We start from the raw sequence: 22,125 nt of genomic DNA, 5'->3' as shown, positions 1-22,125 counted from the left end.
GTCAGCTAGGCTATACGACAGTCTAGCAGTCACTTGAGTCACAACTTGATGAGCCACCACAGCCCTATCGTTGTACGTCAGAACGTGCAATTCTAAGATACTCAACAAACAAGTAAGGCCTTTTACCTTCATATATACGCACGAATGACTTGCTCCGCGGTCCAGCTTCCTTTCTGCAGCTTCCCTACTAGAGCCGGGATACTATCAATGTCTGTGATCTCCTAGGCCAATGGGTCATTCGTAAAACAATACCGGTTCTGTACATCTTGGACTCGAGGTGAACGTGCGTCAATGTCGGTCACCAGGTAAGGCTTCAGAGCCTGATCCCGTAGAGCGCGCTTTTGGGAAACCGTCTGTTCCCATGTCTGGAGGCTGCCCATCGTTCTGAAATAGTTGGAAAATAGCTGCAGGTGCGGAAGCACTGAAGAAAGTGGGGTGAAATAACAAAGACACGAACTCCTAGTTGCTGCTTTGGTCTTTGTAAGCTCCTAGCGCGAGAAGGGATATATGAGTTGTCCTTGGATCGTAATGATAATACCTCCGTCGGGGAATTCATGGTGGATACCCGCTCCAAGTGAGGGGTTTCGTTGGCGTTCTCCACGACAATGGTCAGATTAGGTTGGGCAAGTGGTTGGAAAATTGGAGTCGCGTGCGTGCAAAAGTAGTGGTGGTCTCTACATGTTTCCAAGGCACTTGGCACCGCCATCCATCCATTCATCTTCATGTCAAGCAAGTATGGACAGAATATGCCCTTGATCTCCCGGTCTATCGTCGCCAGTCGAGGTCGAATTTCTATAAATACATGCGCTGAAAATCTGGAAAAAGGAAAAAAAACATCCAAAAACATTAACAGGCCATCAAGTTCGTAAGTAACATGAGGGCTTGAGGCCCTTGATCCCATAATACACCCGGAATGCGAATGTTTTCACTAAAGGGAAAATAGTATAACTAGAAGGAATATTAGCAGGATTGAAAATGAATCCAGCGAGAGCAAGTAACAACTGTCGTTCGTGATCATCGTGCTTGCCAAAATTTCCACCCTCGAAACGCCTTTTGCCCGTCTCGCTTATAGATGCGCCAAAAGTATACAGGAACACCGGCGATGATAAATGCTATCACAATGAGAGTCTGTAGCGGTTCGGCGACGATAGCGCGGCTCAGAAGAAAAAGGCTAACGCAACAAAAGATAATCGGCGTCGAGATCCAGGTCTTGTAAGGCCGCTCTAGATGTGGCTCGCGGACACGAAGGACGATGAGACCCAGGACTGTAAGGAAGTAAAACGTATATCCTGCGACGCCGTAAAATGTAACCAGAGTTTTGAACTCGCCAACGACAATGTACACCAGTGTAAGCACACTATTCAAAGCCATGGCGTTGATGGGCGTGTATCCGATCCACGTTTCGTTGCCGAAGAGACGGAATACGAGCTTGTTTGCCCAAGACCGGTGCTGGAGCCTGTTCATACTGGTGGTAGTCGAGCCTTGAGTCCAGAGGTTCCCAAATAGTGAAGGCAAATAGCCCTCCTTCCCGGCAGCGTAAACAAGTCGTCCGCTGGTGAATATGGTCGCATTTAGAGCTCCAACACAGCTCGCAGAAACAATCAAAGCAAATATCAAAGCCCCTATGCTCCCAAAGACCTTGTCGCCAAACTGTACCGCAATGGTATTGCTGGCTTCGATAGTTGAGTGAGGCAAGACGAAGAAGTAGGAGATGTTGGCGAGCAAGTAGGATACTATAACAAGCGGCATTGCCGTATGGATCACGCGCGGAAGGTCACGATTCGGGTTCTTGAATTCGCCGGTCACGTAGTTTGTCTGCTGCAAGTTAGTATGATGGGTGTATTTTAAGTAAAAAATTTGAATGAACTCACATTGTCCCAACCATCAAACGCCCAGAGTCCTGCATATAGGGCCATAGCCCAGCCGGAAATGTCCGTGGTTGTGCCCTCAAACCAGCCGATTTTCCACTCTTCACTGGCATTTCCTTTTGAAGACAGACCAGTCGCAGCAACTATGATCCCAATAATGGTAACACCTAGCAACGCCACAAACTTGAAGAACATGAAAAGGTCACCGATCCGGGCAGCAAGTCGAGTGGATAAACAGTTGAGGCAAGTCACAATGAAGAGACCCCCAAAGGCTACACCCTTGTTTATCCAAGGGCTGATCTGTTCGACCTCGGCGCCAACTATTGCGCGAACAACATATTCCCCGAATATGATTGAGATAATGGCCGCGCTACCAGGCTTGAGTACCAAAACAGCACACCAGGTGAACAGGAATCCAGCCAGTTCCCCGAAGATTTTTGAGAGGTAAGCCTGGGCGCCACCATTCAGCGGAATAGCGCCGCCTAGCTCTGCATAACTAGCTGCTCCAGTCCATGCCAGTAAGCCTGCAACTAGCCATGCGATCAACGCACCACCAGGGGATCCCGCATTGGCATTAACCTGGCTCGGAGACGAGAAGATTCCCGAGCCGATAACGAGTCCCACAACCAAGGAGAGACCATTGAGATACGTCAATGTCTTATTTCTCTCTAGAGAGCCATCCCCAATGCCTGTTTCTCGGTCAAGTGCAGACGGCGCGCCCAGAGGCGCATAACCTCCAGCGGTTTGAGACAGGGGAAACAAGTTCCTCCCAAAATCGAATGCGGAGGAAACAGAATATGATCGAGCGGAGCGTGGCCGTGAGGATTCGTGATTCGCATGTAGGCTGGAGCTAGAAAGGGGGTCCTCGTCTTCTAGTGAGAGCTTGCGCGATGACGAGATGCCGGACGGGGACGAGGAGCGGGAGAGGTCGAGGTTGGATTCGGGAGAAGAGGACGCGAGAGACGCAAGTTCTAGTGAGTCCCTGTTACCATGATCGGATCTCAACTCGGAGGCCGAAAAGGTTATGCGGGACATTGCGTTCCTGAAAGCTAGGGCAAGAGAAGAGCGAAAGGAGTCGACGGCCGGGGCAGGTGGTTCAAGTAGAGCGGCCGTGGTAGAAAGAAAGCTCCATAACAGGGACGACGACTGGCAGTGCGGAAGTTCAGCCAACAACAAACGGGAGAGTCAAGGAGCGTTGGAGGAACATAAGCCACGTAAATTCGAATAGTAGTTGAAGGAGCGCAAAGAAGAAAAAGAAGAAGATACCCTCGGGCTCGGGGGACTGCATAGGAGGCCTTGGACCCAAGATCCAATAATGACGAGGAACAATTAATTTTACCTGAATGGGACTAGTGCTTGGACCCCTGTGAAAAAAGAGCAACAAAGGCGAGCGCCCACGGACAAGAGGGACTGATCTTAACAGTCTCCCTTTTTCTGCGCACACCAACCAACTCATGAAGCCCAAAAGCTACGCCTGGGGCTTCCAAAATGCATGTTTTGCAGCCTCGAGGTCGTTGAATCGCATCCAGCGGCGTCATGCCACCACCACATCGACCAAACCTTTGACGTCCTCTTCCCCCAGCCAGCGCCGGTGGTTGCGGCTGACCCTCATTACATTGACGGCTGCAGGTGTGGGTGCGTATCTCAGATGGTCACAAGACTCGGCATCGTCCTCTACAACATTGAGCCCTTCTCGATTTACACCGTACTACCTAGTTTCCAGGGAACCGGTTTCGGCAACCGGTAGCCTGTTCACCCTCAAGCCTCCCAAGTCGGATGGAAGCAACTTGGAAGTATACGAGGACGCATGGAAGACTGGAGTATGGAGTGTTATGTTCAAGCAACCGCAACTGCAGATCGGCAGAGATTATACCCCGTTACCACCCGTGTCATCCAATGTAAACGGTGATGAGTGTCTCCGGTTTTTTATTCGCAAAGACCCTTTCGGCGAGGTCTCTCGATATTTACACAGCCTCAAGATTGGTGCTCCAATAGAGGTTCGCGGGCCACGGGTCGAGTGCGAAATACCGCCAGAGACTCAGACGATCCTCTTTATTGCAGGCGGCACAGGAATTGCACCCGCTCTGCAAGCCGGACATACCCTCCTTCGCCGCCCGGACAAGGGTCATAAGCCCCGGATTCACATACTTTGGGCGACTCGACAGCGGGAAGATTGTCGGGGTGGGTACAATGATCACACGAGCGCAGCTCCTAATGGCACTCGATGGTCCTGGCTTTTCCGGCTCTTCAGTTCGTCACAACAAATTGCGAAAGCTCCTCCCTCCGAGGCCAAGATAGCTGTAGGCACATCTGCTGTTGTCAAAGAACTAGAAGCTCTCAAAGCACAGTACCCAGGACAAGTTACTGTAGAGTACTTTGTCGATGAGGAGAGCACGTTCATTGGAAAGAGGTCTATATTGGACTTTACCAATTCTGCCACATTTTCTCTCGGGCAGCGCAATCGCAACATGATCCTTATCTCAGGACCAGAAGGATTCATTAGCTACATGGCAGGACCAAAGCAATGGGCGCAAGGCATGGAGTTGCAAGGCCCTCTTCAGGGCATCATCAAAGACCTCAACCTCCATGGGTGGGCAGTATGGAAGCTTTGACAGCTTTCGGATTCATCTCAAAACAATCTAGAACCCACTACCGCACCATAGACACAATGAATCCTGAGACGACTGTCCATTATTAGACTTTGTGGGATATCCATAACGAAACGATGCTAACCGGGTTTGACCAAGGCTCCCGGAAAGGAGGGAACAAGACACCCCTCATTGACTTCCTCTGCAATTCAATGTTCGATGCAGTCGCGATCACTGGTCACTACGACTTGGACTTGCCTCGCTCTACCAGGATGTGATTGTTGCTCTGTGTGGGCCATTCAAAAGGACCTGGTGCTGAACGATGCAATTGAATCTACTGGATCTGAAGAGACGATATGGATTGTTTCATTCGACACTTGGTTAACGGTTGCCAGACAACTACCGAGTGGGCTGCTTTATCAGCACTCTTCCTCCTCGACAAGGTGCTCAATGGAATAACTAAGAGACAAGGCCACAACCGCGGCCATAGCCCTTCGTGGATGGATGTTACAACTACTCAGCACCCTACCCGCCCACTCCCCGACCAGTTGATTGGAAACCTCTTGCCCGCGAACATGGGCGCTCACTACGCCAACAAGTCTTTTGCTGATCTATACTGCTTTATTCTCATGTTTCTGGACCCAATTCCAGTCAAGGTTGGCGGTTTGATACGCCTCTCGAGGACCTCGAGCTACAAACATCAAAATAAACAAAGCCTACCATGCATCTTTGCACAAAACTACGTGTATCAGACGATACTGCTGCGGCCAAGTTTTTACGGGGTCTGAAAAGAATTGCGACGAATTTTCCAAGATTGCCCATGGTGTGAACTTGTACATCACTACGGCCTCCATCTCTATGCAGTTCGGTGCCGAAGGTGCTGAAGACGAGCAGATATCGCCATAAGCAGGAGCCACAGAACTGCCCATTGGCTTCAGGGCCCAGGGGAGGCTCTGTTAGTGCCCGGAAACCATTGCCAAGGGAGGCCTGAAAAGTGGATAAGAATGCTATTGGAGCATCGAGTAAGCAGCGATTTAGGCCTTTGTTTTTTTTTTCTTTCTTTCATCTCGCTCTTATATCCATTACCTCCTTTCCTTTGCCCATAGGGTAGACGATTGCATCGATGGACCACTGATCGAGTTAGCGTCGCGTTGGTTCACGCTTCTTTAAGGCTCGTATCTTGCATTGGCAGCGGGCAACCATCTGCGATATCATTCTGCTGAAGATGTATACAAGAACATGTTATACTCAATTCTAGACCAGCTTTGAATTCCTTTTTGAATTCCTCATGACATGGGCAATGTTCCAGCCTTGCACTATTTCGCTGCTAACACGACTAGATCGAAGCTGGTTGCGTCAAATATGCAGGCAAGCTGCACGTCTCTCAGTTCTGATATGTCGAACGTTGCCGATGCGCGGGGCAGTGCTCTCCTCAGCCTCGTTGTCTCCGACCACGCGTCCCCTTCCAAAATATTTTTTCTTTTCTGACTTGTTTCTTTATCAGCTACAGCTTCAAGAGCTCGGTTCATCTCTAATTGTTTTTCTTTTCTGATTGCCTCTCACTCTACCCGACGTGTAACCTAACGAGCGACGAGATCATGACCCCAATTTGGCCGCTCCAATGGATCCTTTGTCTGCTTTTGGGCTGATTTCAGGTGCTTTTCAGGTCGGGCAAGTTATCGCGGAGACACTTCATGGGTTGGCGAGTCTCCGTGGGAAATACCAACATGCTGACCTTACGATTGGCACACTCGAGCACCAATTAACGACAATTCGCGCCGCCATTGCCCACCTAGAGGACTGGAGAAGATTGAGACTCCGCGAGCCTTCTCCAGCAGAGTACAACAGGAGCTTGGACGTTGCGCTTGACGGATGCCTCACCGTCGTGGAGGCTCTATCGGAAGAAATCCTAGTGCTGACGCAAGGTGCGTCGCCGAATGAGGCTGGAATTGGGTTTCGAGCCCGCTTGAGGGTGGTTTGGAGAGAAGATGTGATGAGGGCACACCAGGACAGGCTTCATTCGCAAGTGATTGCACTACAACTACTGGTGCAAGCCTGCCAATGGTAAGCTGCACCCCTTTTCCTGCCTCTACTGCTGAAAAGGGGGAAAAAAATATTACTGACGCAACAATGTCCATGTATTCAGCCAGTCGTCTGCAGAACAAATTGAACTCTTGCGCAGGGCTGAAAATCGCCATATAATATGGAAAGTTGCCGATGATGCCGCGACCCTTCGTTCTTCCAATCGAAGTAGATACGCGAGCTCTCGAGCTGATACCACTTCCAGCCTGAGTCAACGTGTGGAGTCCACAACTGGAGGCACCGTGTTTGATTTCGACGGTACCCTGGCCTCATCTTTGCCATACATACGTGCCCCGCCGCAAGTTCCCACAAGGTTGGAAACCTGGCCGACTAGGAGTCATGGGGACCAGAGCCATACAACGGACGAGGGCTACTCTAGCGGAGTCGCGACAAGCACGACAGTGTCACGGGCAGGCAGTTTATTATTACCTGCTCATCCTTCTGGTATGATAAATCCGACGTTTGGACACAGCAACAGCGTAGCCCTAAGTCCTACTGCCCGTTCACCGACTTCAAACTATGCGAGGCGATCCAAGTCCGATGTGACGCCTATGATCAAACCAAACCGGGATCCAGGATCAGGTTCAAACACAGGCTCGAAACGCGAAAAATTTCAGTCTGTGCTTCGGCGTATTAGTTATGCCAGTCTAAGACCAGGTTCGTCACCTCAAGTCCCGACGCGAGCCACGACAAGCGGTTCGACAACAGCTCGGCGGCGGCAGCAGTACGACAAGGATGATGTCAACACTAGCATTGATATTAGTTCGCCAGATGGAGCGAGCGCGCCACTCCTCGTGAAGACAGCGCAGGCTGGATCTTGGTCTGATGTTGAAAGATTACTTGAGAGGGGCAGTGAATTGGAAGCAAGACACCGGCAATCCCGACGAACCGCACTTCTTGTTGCAGCACATTGTGGCAACGAAGCAGTTGTCGAATTATTGATTCGCAAAAATGCGCGCCTTGATGCAGTTGACAAAACAGGGTCAACTGCTTTGCATCTCGCGGCTTCCCGTGGCCATTGCGGAGTCATTGAGCTTTTGGTCTCCGAAAGTTTAGATCTTGAAACACGCGATTCCCGAGGACGCACCGCCCTTTGGGTCGCAGCTGAACGAGGAGAAATCGAGGCTACACATCTTTTGCTCCTCTCCAAAGCAAAGGTCAACGCACGAGCAGATGGGCACATGTCTGCGCTTCATGTAGCAGCAAAGCAGGGTGACGAAGCCATTGTCAAACTCTTGGTCAATGCTGGCGCAGACTTGGAAGCAAAAGATGGCACAATGATGACTGCTTTGCATCATGCTTGTGAGAAGGGCCATGTCGGTGTGATGGAAATACTTCTCGATAAGAAGATTGATGTCGATGTGCCAGGCTCCGATAGGAGGTCGCCGCTCATATGTGCTGCGGCTGTTGGCGCAGTCCAGGCGACTAATCTTTTGCTCAAGAGAAAGGCTTCAACTCGGTGTGTCGATGATGCCGGGATGACTGCTCTCCACTGGGCTGCGTATAATGGGCATACAGAGATTGTGGAGATCCTCTGCAGCAAAAAGGGCTCCACGTTGAAGAAGGTAAATGTTGCCGGCCGGACAGCTCTCCATTTAGCAGCCATGACCTCGCAATTCCCGGTTGTGGAGCTTCTATTACGCAAACAAATGCCCATGGAGGGACGCTGCCAATCAGGCCTGACGGCTCTTCATTATGCATGTCTCGCAGACAGTACTGAGATTGCAAAGTTGCTGCTTATGTCTGGAGCTGACATTGAGTCTCCGATGGACGGAGAGTTGCACAGACGACCTGTGCACATTGCAGCCGCCCAGGGATCCATGAGGCTCCTTAATCTGCTTTGTGACAAGGGGGCTTCTCTAGACGCCCGTGATGCGCTGGGATACCGGGCCCTCGGGGTAGCGTCCAGAGCTGGTCATGCCGCTGCCGTGCAGAACCTACTTGACCGCAACTCGGCTGTGCATATGCAGTTGGAAACGTGGTCTCGAGATGATTCGCCATTGTGTCTTGCTGCGGCGTCTGGGCACCTACCCGTCGTGATGCTTCTACTAGAGCGTGGCGCATCGCCGTTGAAGCAAGACGAGCAAGATTGGTGGCCATATCAATATGCGGCATACCACGGCCACCCCCGTATCCTGGAGATTCTTCTCACACTCACTCTCCCCAGTTCTGTTGCTGACACACTGCAATTTGATAGTATTGGCTTTGCCCCAGCCGCGGATATCTCCTTGGAGTGCAAACGAGAAGTTCTAGACCTGTTGTACAGAGCCGGACACCAGCCGAACTCCCTGCTTGGGGGCTCAACTGTCCCCATCACATCCTCCTCTCCAATGACACCAGGGCCCCAGCAGGTGATGAGCAGGGCAGCTGGGCCTTCGGACCCAGTCCATATGCGAGCACAATTTGTATCATCCCTAGTGCCCGTCCCGGAATTTCCGAGTAGAACTCACCTCCAGGAGGACATCCAGGAACTTCCCGGTACATTGGAACAAGGACTCCCGGATAGCCGATCGCAAACACCAGAACAGTTGCATCGACCGCCGGGTATTGATGAGTACGAAGAGCAGCAGCGGCAAGTCCCCAGTCAGCCAACCTCCTCCAGGACACCCATGGAACGAGCCGCACCTTTTGAATCTCAAATGACCACGCAGACATCTCCTCCTGCTTGCGAGCGGCAATATTCACCAGCTCCCATAAGACCCCCGTTGAGCCACCCAACACCCGTGCGTGACCCTAGCGGATTCCTACTAAGCCGCAGGCGGGGTCTTTTTGAGGAGCGTTTCAATGACACACCAATCTCTATAGACGATGAGACTACGACTCAAACCCCGGAGGCACACCCACATTCTTCTCGCATTGAGGAAGAAGAGGAAGAGCGCTGGAGCAGCAACTCCAGTCCAACTCCGGCCTAATTTCGAGCACCGTCGTCAACTTTTGTGATTTGAAACTCGATTCCGAAACACCGGTTTTTCCCTACTGAGCCAGAAGCAAAAGGTGCTGATATCTTCGCATGCGGAAATACCGAAAACGTCCAGTTTTGATTCTTACTTTGCACAATACCTGTTATATACCTCAATCTTGATATATCGTTTGAGGATCTAGATTTCCGAAAGGATAGCCAATATGTACATCTCTTAGGTTATGCGAGGCCATATAGGCGTGTGGCCTGATATGGTATTACTTTATGATTCATATAGCCAAGCTGATGTTTCTGTATAGTTTGATTGTCTTCCGGCACTCACCTCCGTTGGCGGAGTATTGAGCTCCTGGAATTTACTTGCAGGGACAGAAGATGAGATCGAAGGTTAACATTCTCATCACTAGGTAGAATCAAGCTGCGCCCCTTACTTTCCCACACAAAACCTAAAGGCAGACGTTAGACAGTCACTCAAAGGGGCCCGAGACAAAGGAAGCATACTTTTCAAAAACCACCCCCAGAACATCCTCCACATCTCCGCTCTCGCCCTTTCCCGTAATCGACGCCAAGGCATCGGCAGCGTAACGCAAATGTTCCGCGGCTGTCACAATGTCCACTTCCATGGAGTTTGTTTCCTCAGAGCCAGTGACGGAGATAGAGGAGCGGGAAGGGGTGCTTTGCGCTAGGAAATCATCAAGGCTCTGCAGACATTTCTGTAGGTTGGAACTTTGTCGATGGGTCACGCCTAGGGAATCTTCCCAATAAGACCGGTCGTATTGGCCGTTTGCATCTCCTTCTACTCCAGACGGTGAGGCCATTTCTTCAAAGGTTGAGATCAGGCCCTGTAGGAATGCTGGCCAGGTGTTCAATGGGTTTGCGTCCTCAAGGCAGGAAATGCCAAAAATGCGCTTCGTGGGTACATCAGGGAAGAGCTGGCTGATTTGCTTCAATACCAGCTGGGATGGCGCCAGGCCAGGCTCTCCCTGGTCTGACGGTGGCAACCGGTCACACTTGTTGATAGCAACGACAATGTGTTTTCCCGCGCACACACATTCGTTGGCGGCATCCACAACGTCCGGCTCCACTGCAAGCCGATACGGCTCTCCGTCGAGCCCATCTTCGACAGAGATAACAACAACAACCACGTCGGATTCCAAAGCCCGCAAGCGGGCTCGCCGAATACCTTCCCTTTCAACGGCGCCTATCACGACGGAAACTTTGTTTCCAGACGGCCCGCGAGGCTCTGACCGGATCCCGGCCATATCACCCAGTTTGCAATACCAGCCTCCCAAGTCGATGCCAACGTCCACGATATCCCTGGTCGTACCTTCTTCCGTACTGACGATAGCGGCTTCCCGGCCAACAATTCTATTTAGAAGAGAGCTCTTGCCTGCATTTGGCGCTCCAAGCAGCGCGACTTTTATCCCATTCCGCATAAACTCGCCCTTGGACGCATTTTGAATATGCAGCGCAATCTGCCGACTAAGAACGCGCACCTGCGACGCAACAGATACAACCAGTTCGTCAGAAGACTCATCAAAGTGCTGGTCTTCCGAAAAGTCAATCAACGCTTCTAGCTCCCCGCGCGCATAAAGCAGCTGCTGCCGCCACTCTTCGTACCGTTTTGATAACGCATCGCTCGCGCCGCGCACTGCTAACCGCCGCTGCTGCTCTGTATCAGCTGTCAAGGTATCCCCAAGTGCTTCGATCTGTGGTAGGTCAAGCCGATTGTTCATAAACGCTCGCTGGGTGAATTCGCCTGGTTCTGCGTAGCGAACTACATGTGCGTCGCCATTGGTGCTTTCGATCGCGGTCAGAACGGAGCGAACAATCGCTGGACCGCCGTGGAGATGAAACTCCAGCACATCCTCCCCGGTGACAGTCTTTGGGCCTGGAAAGTATAGGACTAGGGCCCCGGCGTCTAAAACAGCTGCAAGGCTGGATAGGTCTTTGGCGGTGGGATCGTAGAGGGTACGCACGGCTGCTACACGGGGTCGCGGGATCGGCGCTTTAGGGCACAGAGCTTGGTAGATCTAATCAAGGTGAAGAAACTGTCAGCGAGGGAGTCCTTTGCGTATAATGCAACACAATCCCGCATACCAAGACACAGTGTGGTCCCGAGACTCGCACAACCGCAATTGCCGCTCGACCAGGAGCAGTGGAAAGCGCATAAATGGTAGATTCCCCCTCGCGGATCAATTGAGTCGGTGTCGACGCCGAGAAACGCCGATTTTGGGGTGGTGATGACCTGGTAAAATGCAAAACATGGCGGAACGGATGCACTCTACCCAGAGGTCGGCTCCATGGCGAGCGAACGGGGATAGCAACCCATCGCAAGTGACGAAAAGAAGAAGCCCGCATACGCGGATATATTCTAGATGCTGGCAACGTAGGGTAGAGCAGATTAGCACAATGTTGAGGTCGCTCGCTCCCAGACGAAAATGACCTCCTGCGGAGGAAAGTGGTCAAACTCCGCATCACGTGAGCTTATACTGCAACATTCAAGATGCAGTAGTAAGTAGGCTGCGAAAACGCATACGGTAGAATGTTTACAAGTAGAACCGAGAGGCAGATCAAAGTCGCTTCGCCACGCCAGCGTGCCGAGTATCAGAACTGTACACTCAATTCTTCACACCAGTATCACCAAACAGACCCGACAACCACAGTAGGTAGAAAGGTAATATGTACAAGGTTAATCGTCTCAAGAGATAGGTAGGAAATCGAGATATGGAATGGAAGGGTTCAGAATGCAGTGTATCGAAGAAGCATGTACTCTGGAAAAGAAGCGGTAGATATAAGAAACCAGCCATCGCAGGATGTATGCAAAGAGATAAAGGGAAGGGAGAAGGAAAAGATGATCATGATCATCAAACCGGGTCTAGTCACGCTCGCTAGTAAGGGACAAAACAGATGGGAAGAAATAGGGGATCAAACGAAAGGGTGGAGGTCGAGGAGGAGGTATTATACAATAACAGTTAAGGGGTGGGGTTTTCTCCGAGACAACATCAGTGGTAGTCTATCAAGCATTATATTAGGTGTGGAAGGGGGGATACTCTTGTTTTTCCCTTCACTTATCAAAGCCGCACAGCTAGCTTGATGAAGGCCGTTTATCATCGTCGTCGGGCATCTCATTAGAGGATAGCACGATGGTCGGAGGATTCGATGTCGGGTCTTGTCCAGTTGGAGAACTGGGAAGAGTCATATTATCTGATTCCGCAAACTCATCTTGAGGGGTCAAAGCTGGCTCTTGTACCGGCGATAAAGGAGTCGTATCGGTACTGTCTTTGCTTCCACTAGTTGCTCCATTGCGTCTTCTCAACCGACGCTTTCTTCGTTCTTCTTCGGCACTTTCTCGCCGTCTCCGCGTACGTTCTGGGTCAGAATTATCTCTCAGCCCCTGGAGCATGCTCGCCGCGCGGTCTGCCACGTCTTCACTTTCGGACACGTTTGGCGAACCTCCGGCTTCGGATTCCGGATGGGGAGGGCTCAAGAGGAGATCAGAAGACTCGGTGGCATTTGCGTCGCCAACGCCATGGTTATCTCCGTCTGTAGTGTTGTCTGCGCCCTCTGATGCAAAATCTGGCACCTTTTGCCCTGATGCAATACGGACTTGGTGGCGTTCCTTTAATCGTGCGCGGCGCCGACGGTCGCGCTGATCCTTGGCCTGAGGAGCAGCAGCACGTAACTTCTCCAATAGTGAATCCATGGCTCCGCTTGTGGCCGGCGACGCAGGAGAGTCGCTTGCACCCCCGCCGTTTGCAAGGCCTGCGTTGATCCGCTTGCGAGCCAGAGACGCCTCTGTGCGTCGTCTCGTTTCCTCCAGAGCCTGGTTCTTCTCTTTGGATTTCTGTGTAGTAGATGTTAGTCGAGTTTCTTTTCAAATAATAATATCTATAAAGAGATGAGGTGTGCGTGCTCACTTTCCACTCCTGCAAGAAAGCAGCGAGCTTTGCGAAAAAGTCACGCCGCGCCCCATCATCGGTGTTATCTTCACCGTAAAATACCATAATATCATCATACGACTTTACCATTTCGTCGAGATAGAGCTGCAGCTGCTCGGCTTTCCGTCTAGCATCCTTCATACTGCGCTGGGTGATTTGGCTGACACGATCTTGAGGGTGGAACTTTTTGGGGTCGCTGAGATTTCCAGCATCCAAGCTTGCCTGCACATTTTTGATATTGTCAATGTACTTTTTCGCATCCGTCCGCAGTTGGTCAACGTTGAGCTTTTGGAGGCCAATGACACCGCCAATCTCATCGACAAAATCTTCCCATTCGGGATACTGGTTTCGAACAATGCGCTCCACAAGATCGGCAAACGTGGTCTCGTTCTTGTCATCCTTGACCATACCAAGGCGGGCAAGAGAGCTCAGCTTGAATCCCTGGGCCTGCTTGTTGGCGTCGTTCATAAAGTTACCAATGTCCAAGATCAGGCCGAGAACGTTCATCAACGAGACAGAATCCCGCAGGGATTCGCTCACTCTCACGACCTCTTTGAGTTTTGCGGAGATGTGTTCATAGTCTGGTTCGAACGAACGGGTCAAAGCAAGCGCGCGCATTCTTGCCCTCCAGTAGTGGTTCAGCTCAAAGGCAGTGTAGAGATAAAGCTGATCTTCGCGGGTAAGCTCACTGGGATCCTGCTCTCGCTCAGAGGTTGCGGCGTCAGGACCAGTCCAGTCTTTGCTATACGGAGCCATGAGCTTCGACACGTTTTCAGGTATCGTGCACATTTCGTCTCGCTGCAGAAACTCCATGACGACCTGGTTGTCAAGGATTTCTGGATCGCAGTGGATGATCCTCCGGACAACCTCCTCCGCAGGGTACTGAGAAAACTTGGATAGCGCAATCTGAAAGTTCTTGGACAGGTCGTTGGAGATGAGTTGTTTCTTGTCTTTGCGCTGCTTGGCTGCAGCGCTGTTTCCAAAGATCTTGGTTTCCTTGGCCATGAATAGCCTCTCAACTTCGTCCAGTACTCCCTTCTTGGCCAGCTCAACGTACTTGTCTTCCTTTTCTTGCGGAGTAGGTGCGTGGGACGCCCAAACAGTGACTTGTGGGGTGTCAACCTTGTCCCAATGGAGAGCCTTGAGCTTCTTCTTTGGTCTAATGGACGACATGACAGGCAGGTGAGACGGAACATCTTGGGAAGCCAAATAGTTTGCTCTCCACCCACCAATGATTGTACCAGGTGGTGGAGGAGGTGGAGGGCCGCCAAAGCCACCAGGAGGCGGCGGAGGCGGCGGGGGCATTGCGCCAAGGCTACCAGGCGGGGGCGGAGGCGGAGGTGGTGGCGGAAATCCAGCACCTCCAGGTGGTGGAGGCGGAGGAGGAGGAGGTGGTGGAGGGGCTGACCCAGCAGCAAACCCTGGCGGTGGCGGTGGCGGCGGCGGCGGCGGAGCTGATCCAGCAGCAAACCCTGGCGGTGGTGGCGGAGGAGGTGGTGGAGGCGGCGGGGGAGGCGCAGGAACGGCGGCTTTTGCATCATCATCTCCTGCTTCTGTCTTGGTATTCTCGGCGGGCGGTTCTTCGACTTTGATAGCTGCCTCTCCCTCGAGTTGTTCAGCCTCGGACGGCTTGGTTTCGGTGGTGGCATCGTCTGCTTCAATCCTCGGGACCTTGCGGGCAATCTCCCCGAGAAGGCCAGTCGCTTGGGCTGGATTCATGCGCGGCCGGTGGTAGTCAACAAGACGTGCCTTTGCAATGAGCACATCGCCGCTTTCCTCTGAATCATTTTGGCCGCGCTGGTCAGTGTCTCCCATGTAGGTCCTGTTCCGGTAAACGGATCCCACGGGGTTCATGCTGAGATGTAGTCGTGTTTTCTCCTCGAAGTCGTCACTAGGCCCAGCATCGCCGTCCATCTGCTCACGCAGTTCCCGTAATCGGTCTGACGGGCCGTGCTGGCCCCAAACCTTACCCTCCAGTTTGAATTGTGTTTTGGTTCTCTCAAGCTGCTTCTCGAGTCGTTCGAGCAGTTTCTCCCGGTCCAGGATGCCGGGCAGTTGGGATGGGTCAACTTCCGCCTCTGGCAGATTACTCTTCTTGGCATTCGATGCGGCGATATCCTGGGCATCCCGAAGCATCAGGTAGAGCTCTCGAGTCTCTAGCTCGTTCCGTTGCAATTCCTGCGCGCGAAGCCTCTGTACATCAGCGAGCTCAGCTTTGACCATTTCATTCTGCCTGCTCTGAAGCTCGATGATCCCAGTCTGCTCCTCAATCTGCTTTTGCAACTTTCTGACCAATCCGTCCGCCCCAAGCTCGACTTGTGCCTTCATTTCATCCCGCTCAGCAATCGCGGCTTCTGCAATCTGTCGAGCTTCCAAAGATTCATCGTACGCTTGTCTAGCCTCTGCATCAGTATGAAGCCGATCTAACAAGCTCTGCACGGTAAATGTCAGTCCTTGTCGCAAGTCGAGATCCGGTAGCCTCCTGTCCATGGCCACATAGCTAAGCATGGCATCCACAAGTTGATACATCCGGAGACCGTCTTCCCCAGAGTTCTCGCGAATGAGAAGCAGATGTTGTAGAGCAGAGAGGAAGTAGTCGTGTGCCCTTGTTCCATTGATACGAGTTGCAATGGCATCCGTAATTTGAAGAGGATCGGTCATGTCCTTGACATCACCTTCGATACTATCCTTTGTACTACTGCTCTCGCGCTGAAGTAGGTCTTCGTAGTCAATAGCCTCGTTCTCCCGGAAATGCTCAATCTGCTTGTCGATAACCTCGTACTGGAAGCCCTCCATCTTTGAGAGGAGGCGCTTGATACCGCAGGATATGAACTGCGCTCGGATATGGCATCGCAGCTGCAAGTCGTTCTCGGGTGCATCCACCAGCATGTTGATCAGGATCATGGTCGAAACGGCATATTCCATCAGTAGATTCTCCATTCCAATTCCACCACTGCGGTACTCTTCGCTCGCACCCACCAGACTGCCCATTTTTCCACGGCCATCAATAGTGACCTCCACGATGCGCATCCAGGCATCGAACCGGCCAGTCTCACTTTGATGGTTTTTGACATGATCCATCGCCTGCAAGACCCTCTCATGGCCTTGCCCTTCAGCCCAATGACACAGAAATGTGAGAACCTCGCTGACAAGCTTCCTCGTGTTCAAGCGCGGAGACAGTAGAGAGCTGATAAGCGCCACAATGACTTGCTGGTGGTTGAGGGCATCATCCGCGCCATATTTGTTGTTCATCAATGCCTTGAGACACTTGACTATGTCATATTCGCGGTCTAGATCCTTGTCACCAGATGGCGGAGCAGGAACCGGGCCAGTAACCTTTTTACGGTTGATTTTTGCAAGAACGTTGGTCAAAGCTATTTGACCTTGTGCTTCAACAAAGGCTTTGACCCAGCTGATTGGCTGTGTTCGCAGGCTGACACTCAGACTAGCCAGTTGCTTTGAGGTTATTGTATCATCCATGACTTTTTTAACATACCACTCCGGGCTCCCTTCCTCGTCCGCTCGTTCAAGGATGCCAGCTGGGCCATCATATCCATGGGTTTGACGCGCATTCTGCTTACGCTTTTGCTCGCCTTGTAATTCTGTTAGTCGATCTTGGTGAACCAGCGTCCATTTTTTCGATGCCGGATACGCCATCATTTGCCGCCTGGCCTGCTCGGGAAGATTCTGCCAGCCTCGTTTCTGCATCAGCTCGAGAAACAATTGGTCCACAACACGATCGTCCCTCGGCCTCGTGAGATACTGTTCGGTATTCTGCGGCCTGGGTTGCGGTGATGGCCATGGTGAGGACTGGGCACCTGATCCACGGCCCGAGTTGATTGTTGGAAAGTAAGTGTTTCGGTCACCAGCATGCGCGGGAGTAATTGTGCGCGAAGAGCCTTCTGTCGAAAAGTAGCTGGAGCCTCTAGTATTTGATGAATGTGAAGAATGCACGCTAGCTTGGTCAATAGACATGCGAGAATTCGCAGACGAATCTATCGTAGATGACGAGTGATGAGTGAAGCCAGTATTAGCCGCAGAACTCCCCGGCCGTCCCCATTGCTGGTATTTAGCGCCCTTATCCCCTGAAGAGCTTGAGCTCATCGCCATACCAGATGCGTGGGGAGGCGGCCGGGGCCCCGTGGGGTGCGAATATTGTTGATTATCGCGCATGGCGTTTGGGTTCCACGCGGGGTACTGATGATAGTCACTTGCGCCCTTTGCCAAATGCCCCGGGGATGGCTCTTTTCGAGGAGAAGTATCGGCTTTGGAGAGGTAATCGACGGGAATAGGCGACTTGTTATCGGTTGACAGGCTGTCAAAAGGAATAGAGGTTATCACACCGGCGGACGAAGAGAGGTAGGAGGGATCTATGTCGTTGCCAAAGTCCACGGACTGGACTGAAGATCGCTTCGAGTATCGCGATGAACGAGAACCGGCAGCGCTTCCTGGAGGGGCTAGACTTTCCCAACTCCCATGGGCGTCGTACCGATCCTCCGCCGGCTTCTCCTTGTGCAACTTGCGTCCGAAAAACGATTTGCCAGCAGATGTTTGTCTCGATTTGTCAGAGGCGGATGTGGTGGTTGGCATCTTGACGTGCGTCGCAGAGGGGGTTCAAAGCGCAGCATGAGCCCGCAACTGCTGATAGAAATCAGAGGTCTTGTCAGTAGTCCTATCAGCCCAGGACACGGTAAGGGAGGCGTGGCATTCAATGGCGATACCGAGGAGCTGGAGCTGAGGTGATTTACTCCTGACTGATTTGCACTTGTCTCGCCGCTCCGCAATTAGAACGAGAGGGGGAAGGATAAGAGAGAGCGTCGCTTCCTCCTGTCCCAGACATTCGGGAAAGTTTTCGTAGTAGACGGTCGAGTCGAGATAGCCCTTGATAACCTGGTTAAGCAGCCGTAGCTCTCGCCCTCAACTTGTTAGCCGAACTCCTGGTCGATATGTCGCTGGGCGGAATTCTTTCTGTGTATAGGGGGCGGGCCAGAACATGCACAAGGGCGTGTAGTCACGTGTCATGTGCCGCCTGAGGTGTCCCTGGCCCGATAAGGTAGCGCCATTATCACGTGGCAGCCGTCAGCATTGTGAAAGTCCCAGAGAACGACCTCAATTGGCTCGCAAATATCTTGGAGGTGAACCCAGTTGGGGCTATGAAGGTTATTGGAGCCTGTAACATTGCAGTCTACATTGTTGCCTTGGCCTTCTAGCCAAGGGGGGGATATACCTTCCGAGCAAATTCGCGATGGGCTCCGCAGCCAGCCTCGCAAAGGTATGTATCAGTCAGGAACAAGATGCTGATGCCTTTCTTCTAACCGCTACAGACACTCTTCATCCCCGCCATAATCTCTTTGGCTCTCTACGTCCTGATTTCCTTCGTTATCGTCCCCTTCTTTCGGCGCTACCACCAACGATACTCGCAATACCTTCCACTCGAGACCATCACAGCACATACATCCTCGCTCTGGGAGCGGATCGCCGACGCCGTTATGCGCCGGTTCCTCCCCTCATCCTGGCATCAACAAGCTCACATTACGGATGCACAGGACAACATCAGTATCCTAGATGAGGAAGGGGAGATTATGGTTGGGATGCACATGGACTCGGCGCATCGAGAGGCGCTGGAGCAGCGGCGGTCCACAATTGCTGAGGATGAGGGGAGGCTCAGTCGGGAACTCGAGGAGGGATTTATGGATGATAGTGACGATGAGACGAGGCGAGATAATTGGAGGGGAGGATCAGGTCGTCATTGATGGTTCTTCTTACTCGCCATTGAGACGTTGAGGCTTTCCTCCCTGTTGCTAAATATCAATAGTATGGCACTTGTCATTTGGCGGTATGTCAATATGTATATTCTTTTGGGGCATCATCAGCGTCTTATCTATCTTTGTATCATATCATATTTCACTACCTCATTCCAAGCATGTGCTATAGCTTATTGTACACAGATTTTTGAACGGAATACGCTGGGCGACTCGAATATTGAAGTATTTATTTCAGGTATCATGACTAGGACTGAGAAATGTACCAACCCTCGACGGGTTACAAACCGGAAAAATGCGCCTTTAATAAAAAAAAAAAATCATTTTCATCATCTCATATCATGCGATCCGTTTATTTCTTGTTGCGCTGACCGTAGGCCTTGGTGACATAGTCACCGTCCTTGACGATCAGGTCTTCGGGCTTGTAGTCGTGACGGCCGGAGAAGTAGCTGTCCAGAATGGCCTTGGTACCGTTGGCGTAACGGATCTGGGCGTCGATGGAGGTACCGGACATGTGAGGAACAGTAGCGTTACCACCGCCCCAGGGGTGCTCGGCGTAGCGGAGCGGGTGGTCCTTGGGGGCGGGCTGGGGGAACCAGACGTCACCACCGTAGCCGCGGAGGTGGCCAGACTTGAGGGCCTCGGCAACGTCCTCCTTGACCACGATAGCACCACGGGCGGTGTTAACGAGCCAAGCACCTAAACAGTTAGTCTCGCATATCACTTCATCTCTATAGGTTCACTTACCAGGCTTCATTTTGGAGATGAGCTCCTTGTTGAACAGACCACGGGTCTTTTCGTGCAGAGGGCAGTTGATGGTGACAACATCACACTGGGCGACAAGGTCCTCGAGGCTCTCAACGCGGCGGGCACCAATCTCCTTCTCGACCTCGGCGCTCAGAGGCTGGTAGTCGTAGTACAGGAGCTCCTTGCAGTCAAAGGGCTTGAGACGGCGGAGCACACGCTCACCGATACGGCCAACACCGACTGTGCCGACAACCTTGTTCTCAAGGTCGTACTCGTTCTTGGCAACAGCAGCGACGTTCCAGTCACCGTTGCGGATCTGGTCGTGCGAAGGGACAAAGTTGCGGACCAGGAGGAGGATGGTCATGACAACATGCTCGGCGACGGAGACGACGTTGGAGCCAGTGACTTCGGCAACAGTGACACCACCATTAGTCTTGTTAGCAGCGTTCAGGTCGACGTGGTCCGATCCGATACCAGCAGTAACAGCGAGCTTGAGCTTCTTGGCCTTGGCCAGACGCTCAGCGGTAAGGTAACCGGGGTGGAAGCTGTAGATTGTTAGTCTAAAGCATTATACTATAGGTTTTGCTGCTCGCTACTCACGGAGTGGTGATGATGACTTCGGCGTCGACGAGTTCGCGGTCGAAAACAGAGTCCTCGCTGTCCTTGTCGGAGGTGGTCACCACGGTATGACCCTGATCCTCGAGCCACTTGCGGATACCCAGCTCATTCTCGGTGGTTCCGAGAAGACCAGGCTGTTGTTTGGCATGCTCGCCGCCCTAAATGTTACGGTCAACGCGTGCTGCCAGAGTAGTAGATGATTATCTGGGGAACCACATACGTCATAGAGGACCATAAGAACCTTACCCTGTAAGTTCGCAGAGGCAGTTAGCGTTCGTGCTCCAGGACCCCCATTTCCCAGAGCGGCGGCCCTGAAAGGACTGCCAGGAAGAGAAGCATTGGGTGAAAGAAGGGTAGAGACAGGCCGTCGTAGTTGACGGGTTAAAGAGCGGAGAAGTACCATTTTGAATAGATTTCAACAAGAAATAATAGCTGTTGAGAGAGTGATGAAGAAAATACGTCCTAGAGAGAGAGCAAGGTCAGCCAGCTGCCAGTGGTTTATATGGCTCGGCTCGGCCGGGCACATAGTAAGATCAAAACTCTAAAGGACAAGCACAGACGCGGGGGATGAGAATGTGGAGAATATGCATCATGGTGACAGCTGGTTGAGAAAAACGCTGGGCAGGGCAGACAGGGGACGACGAATCTGGGCCAGAGGGGGAGTCTCTTACCGATTGCGGATGATGAGAAGAAATGCTGTTTAGACGATGATGATGAGATAGAAGGGAAGCGTTGAGACACGGGGAATAGAACCCAATATATAGCCAGTATTGGTGAGCGATTTCGCAGCCTGCTTCCCCTCCTCCTCGCCGTCCATCCATCCATCCCTCCTCTTTCCATCCCGGGTATCCGTGAGCGGAGAGTGTAGGTCCATAGGTGGCCAGTTCCCTAGGGCGGAGTTCCAGTGGCCGATCGCATGGACAGCAAACATCCATCATGGATCTTGCGACACACTTCCCCCGGCCAACGGAGGGAATCCACGCCAGGGCTCGGGAAATTCGGTGGTCGCATTGGACCGTCTCCGCATGCGGTTACGTACAGTGAGGGGAAGCCGCCGCAGCGCCGCAAGCTCTGCCTCGACCGGGAGGATGTTTTGGCTTTGTTTAGCTAATGCCGGACAATATTACTAGCTTCTGCTGTGCTTCGCTCTCATCTAATTACCCGTGCTGAATGGCATGCCGCGGGCAGGGTTCAATCTGGCGTGGTCGCACTGCAGCAGCTTTTTTCCTGATTGGGCCTTTCCCCTCACGAGGGGTAGCTTTAGTGCGGGGCTGTCTGTCCGCCCCTCATCTCCTCACGAGTCCAGAAGTTTCAGGAATCAAGATTCTTACCTAGCATCGAATTTGGTAATAATATTGCTTGGGCTGACTGCGCGCCAATTCTTGGAGAGTGCTACTCGAGAGCTTGAAGGACTATGGCGCAGAAGTGTACTGATTGATCTACAGTAATAGCTACTAGATGATTTACTCGAAATTACAAAGTATATAAGTAGTAATGTCTACGAGACGCGATACGGAGCATTATCAGCCATCCGTACACTACAGTCTTCATCTAATAAGAACTCTGCGATTATACAAGGCAACGGAAGTCGTATTCAGGCAA

The 22,125-nt window shown here is 52.1% G+C and overlaps 6 protein-coding genes across 6 annotated transcripts; 3 read left to right on the top strand and 3 right to left on the bottom strand.

The window, feature by feature from the left end:
* Positions 1–750: 750 nt before the first annotated feature.
* BJX68DRAFT_249912 (putative amino acid transporter) lies at positions 751–3,271 on the bottom strand. The gene is made up of 2 exons (XM_071042179.1): positions 1,872–3,271; positions 751–1,815 (listed from the first exon to the last, which is right to left on the bottom strand). Exons 1-2 carry the CDS (start codon positions 2,901–2,903, stop codon positions 1,015–1,017), a joined length of 1,833 nt encoding a protein of 610 aa, XP_070892468.1. The 5' UTR covers positions 2,904–3,271; the 3' UTR covers positions 751–1,014.
* Positions 3,272–3,295: 24 nt separating this feature from the next.
* On the top strand, positions 3,296–4,646 carry BJX68DRAFT_24903 (cytochrome b5 reductase family protein). The gene is made up of 2 exons (XM_071042028.1): positions 3,296–3,503; positions 3,592–4,646. The coding sequence occupies exons 1-2, from the start codon at positions 3,361–3,363 to the stop codon at positions 4,478–4,480; spliced, it is 1,032 nt and encodes a 343-aa protein (XP_070892467.1). The 5' UTR covers positions 3,296–3,360; the 3' UTR covers positions 4,481–4,646.
* On the top strand, positions 4,647–5,494 carry BJX68DRAFT_24900 (uncharacterized protein). Its single transcript, XM_071042020.1, has one exon. The coding sequence runs from the start codon at positions 4,813–4,815 to the stop codon at positions 5,242–5,244; it is 432 nt and encodes a 143-aa protein (XP_070892466.1). The 5' UTR covers positions 4,647–4,812; the 3' UTR covers positions 5,245–5,494.
* A 4,388-nt stretch (positions 5,495–9,882) lies between these two features.
* BJX68DRAFT_259641 (formin sepA) lies at positions 9,883–17,986 on the bottom strand (the record flags this gene model as incomplete). The annotated part of the gene is made up of 13 exons (XM_071043737.1): positions 9,883–9,901; positions 9,957–11,488; positions 11,556–11,703; positions 12,329–12,333; positions 13,042–13,168; positions 13,203–13,346; positions 13,383–13,613; positions 13,647–14,383; positions 14,417–14,461; positions 14,498–14,542; positions 14,573–14,592; positions 14,626–15,878; positions 15,924–17,986. 13 exons carry the CDS (start codon positions 17,984–17,986, stop codon positions 9,883–9,885), a joined length of 6,369 nt encoding a protein of 2,122 aa, XP_070892465.1.
* Positions 17,987–18,482: 496 nt separating this feature from the next.
* BJX68DRAFT_249902 (uncharacterized protein) lies at positions 18,483–19,369 on the top strand. The gene is made up of 2 exons (XM_071042178.1): positions 18,483–18,668; positions 18,721–19,369. Exons 1-2 carry the CDS (start codon positions 18,642–18,644, stop codon positions 19,147–19,149), a joined length of 456 nt encoding a protein of 151 aa, XP_070892464.1. The 5' UTR covers positions 18,483–18,641; the 3' UTR covers positions 19,150–19,369.
* Positions 19,370–21,633, bottom strand: fdh (formate dehydrogenase (NAD+) FDH1). The gene is made up of 4 exons (XM_071042177.1): positions 20,744–21,633; positions 20,506–20,681; positions 19,906–20,450; positions 19,370–19,857 (listed from the first exon to the last, which is right to left on the bottom strand). Exons 1-4 carry the CDS (start codon positions 20,924–20,926, stop codon positions 19,511–19,513), a joined length of 1,251 nt encoding a protein of 416 aa, XP_070892463.1. The 5' UTR covers positions 20,927–21,633; the 3' UTR covers positions 19,370–19,510.
* Positions 21,634–22,125: the final 492 nt, after the last annotated feature.

This window comes from Aspergillus pseudodeflectus (genome assembly GCF_044049435.1).
Source record: "Aspergillus pseudodeflectus strain CBS 756.74 chromosome Unknown BJX68scaffold_100, whole genome shotgun sequence".
In the NCBI taxonomy this organism is placed as follows: Eukaryota; Fungi; Ascomycota; class Eurotiomycetes; order Eurotiales; family Aspergillaceae; genus Aspergillus; species Aspergillus pseudodeflectus.
The sequence above is the reverse complement of the archived record's forward strand: the minus strand, read 5'-3'. Positions and strand labels throughout refer to the sequence as shown.

Excerpts from the sequence above, each read along its gene's own strand:
- BJX68DRAFT_249912 (XM_071042179.1), bottom strand. The coding sequence starts at position 2,903 with ATGTCCCGCATAACCTTTTCGGCCTCCGAGTTGAGATCCGATCATGGT. Across the intron at positions 1,816-1,871 it reads CGTTTGATGGTTGGGACAAT|ACAAACTACGTGACCGGCGA; the intron begins GTGAGTTCATTC and ends AACTTGCAGCAG.
- BJX68DRAFT_249902 (XM_071042178.1), top strand. The coding sequence starts at position 18,642 with ATGGGCTCCGCAGCCAGCCTCGCAAAG. Across the intron at positions 18,669-18,720 it reads CCGCAGCCAGCCTCGCAAAG|ACACTCTTCATCCCCGCCAT; the intron begins GTATGTATCAGT and ends TAACCGCTACAG.
- BJX68DRAFT_24900 (XM_071042020.1), top strand. The coding sequence starts at position 4,813 with ATGGATTGTTTCATTCGACACTTGGTTAACGGTTGCCAGACAACTACC.
- fdh (XM_071042177.1), bottom strand. The coding sequence starts at position 20,926 with ATGGTACTTCTCCGCTCTTTAACCCGTCAACTACGACGGCCTGTCTCT. Across the intron at positions 20,682-20,743 it reads TTCTTATGGTCCTCTATGAC|GGCGGCGAGCATGCCAAACA; the intron begins GTATGTGGTTCC and ends CGTAACATTTAG. Across the intron at positions 19,858-19,905 it reads CATCTCCAAAATGAAGCCTG|GTGCTTGGCTCGTTAACACC; the intron begins GTAAGTGAACCT and ends CTAACTGTTTAG.
- BJX68DRAFT_24903 (XM_071042028.1), top strand. The coding sequence starts at position 3,361 with ATGTTTTGCAGCCTCGAGGTCGTTGAATCGCATCCAGCGGCGTCATGC. Across the intron at positions 3,504-3,591 it reads ATTGACGGCTGCAGGTGTGG|GGAACCGGTTTCGGCAACCG; the intron begins GTGCGTATCTCA and ends CCTAGTTTCCAG.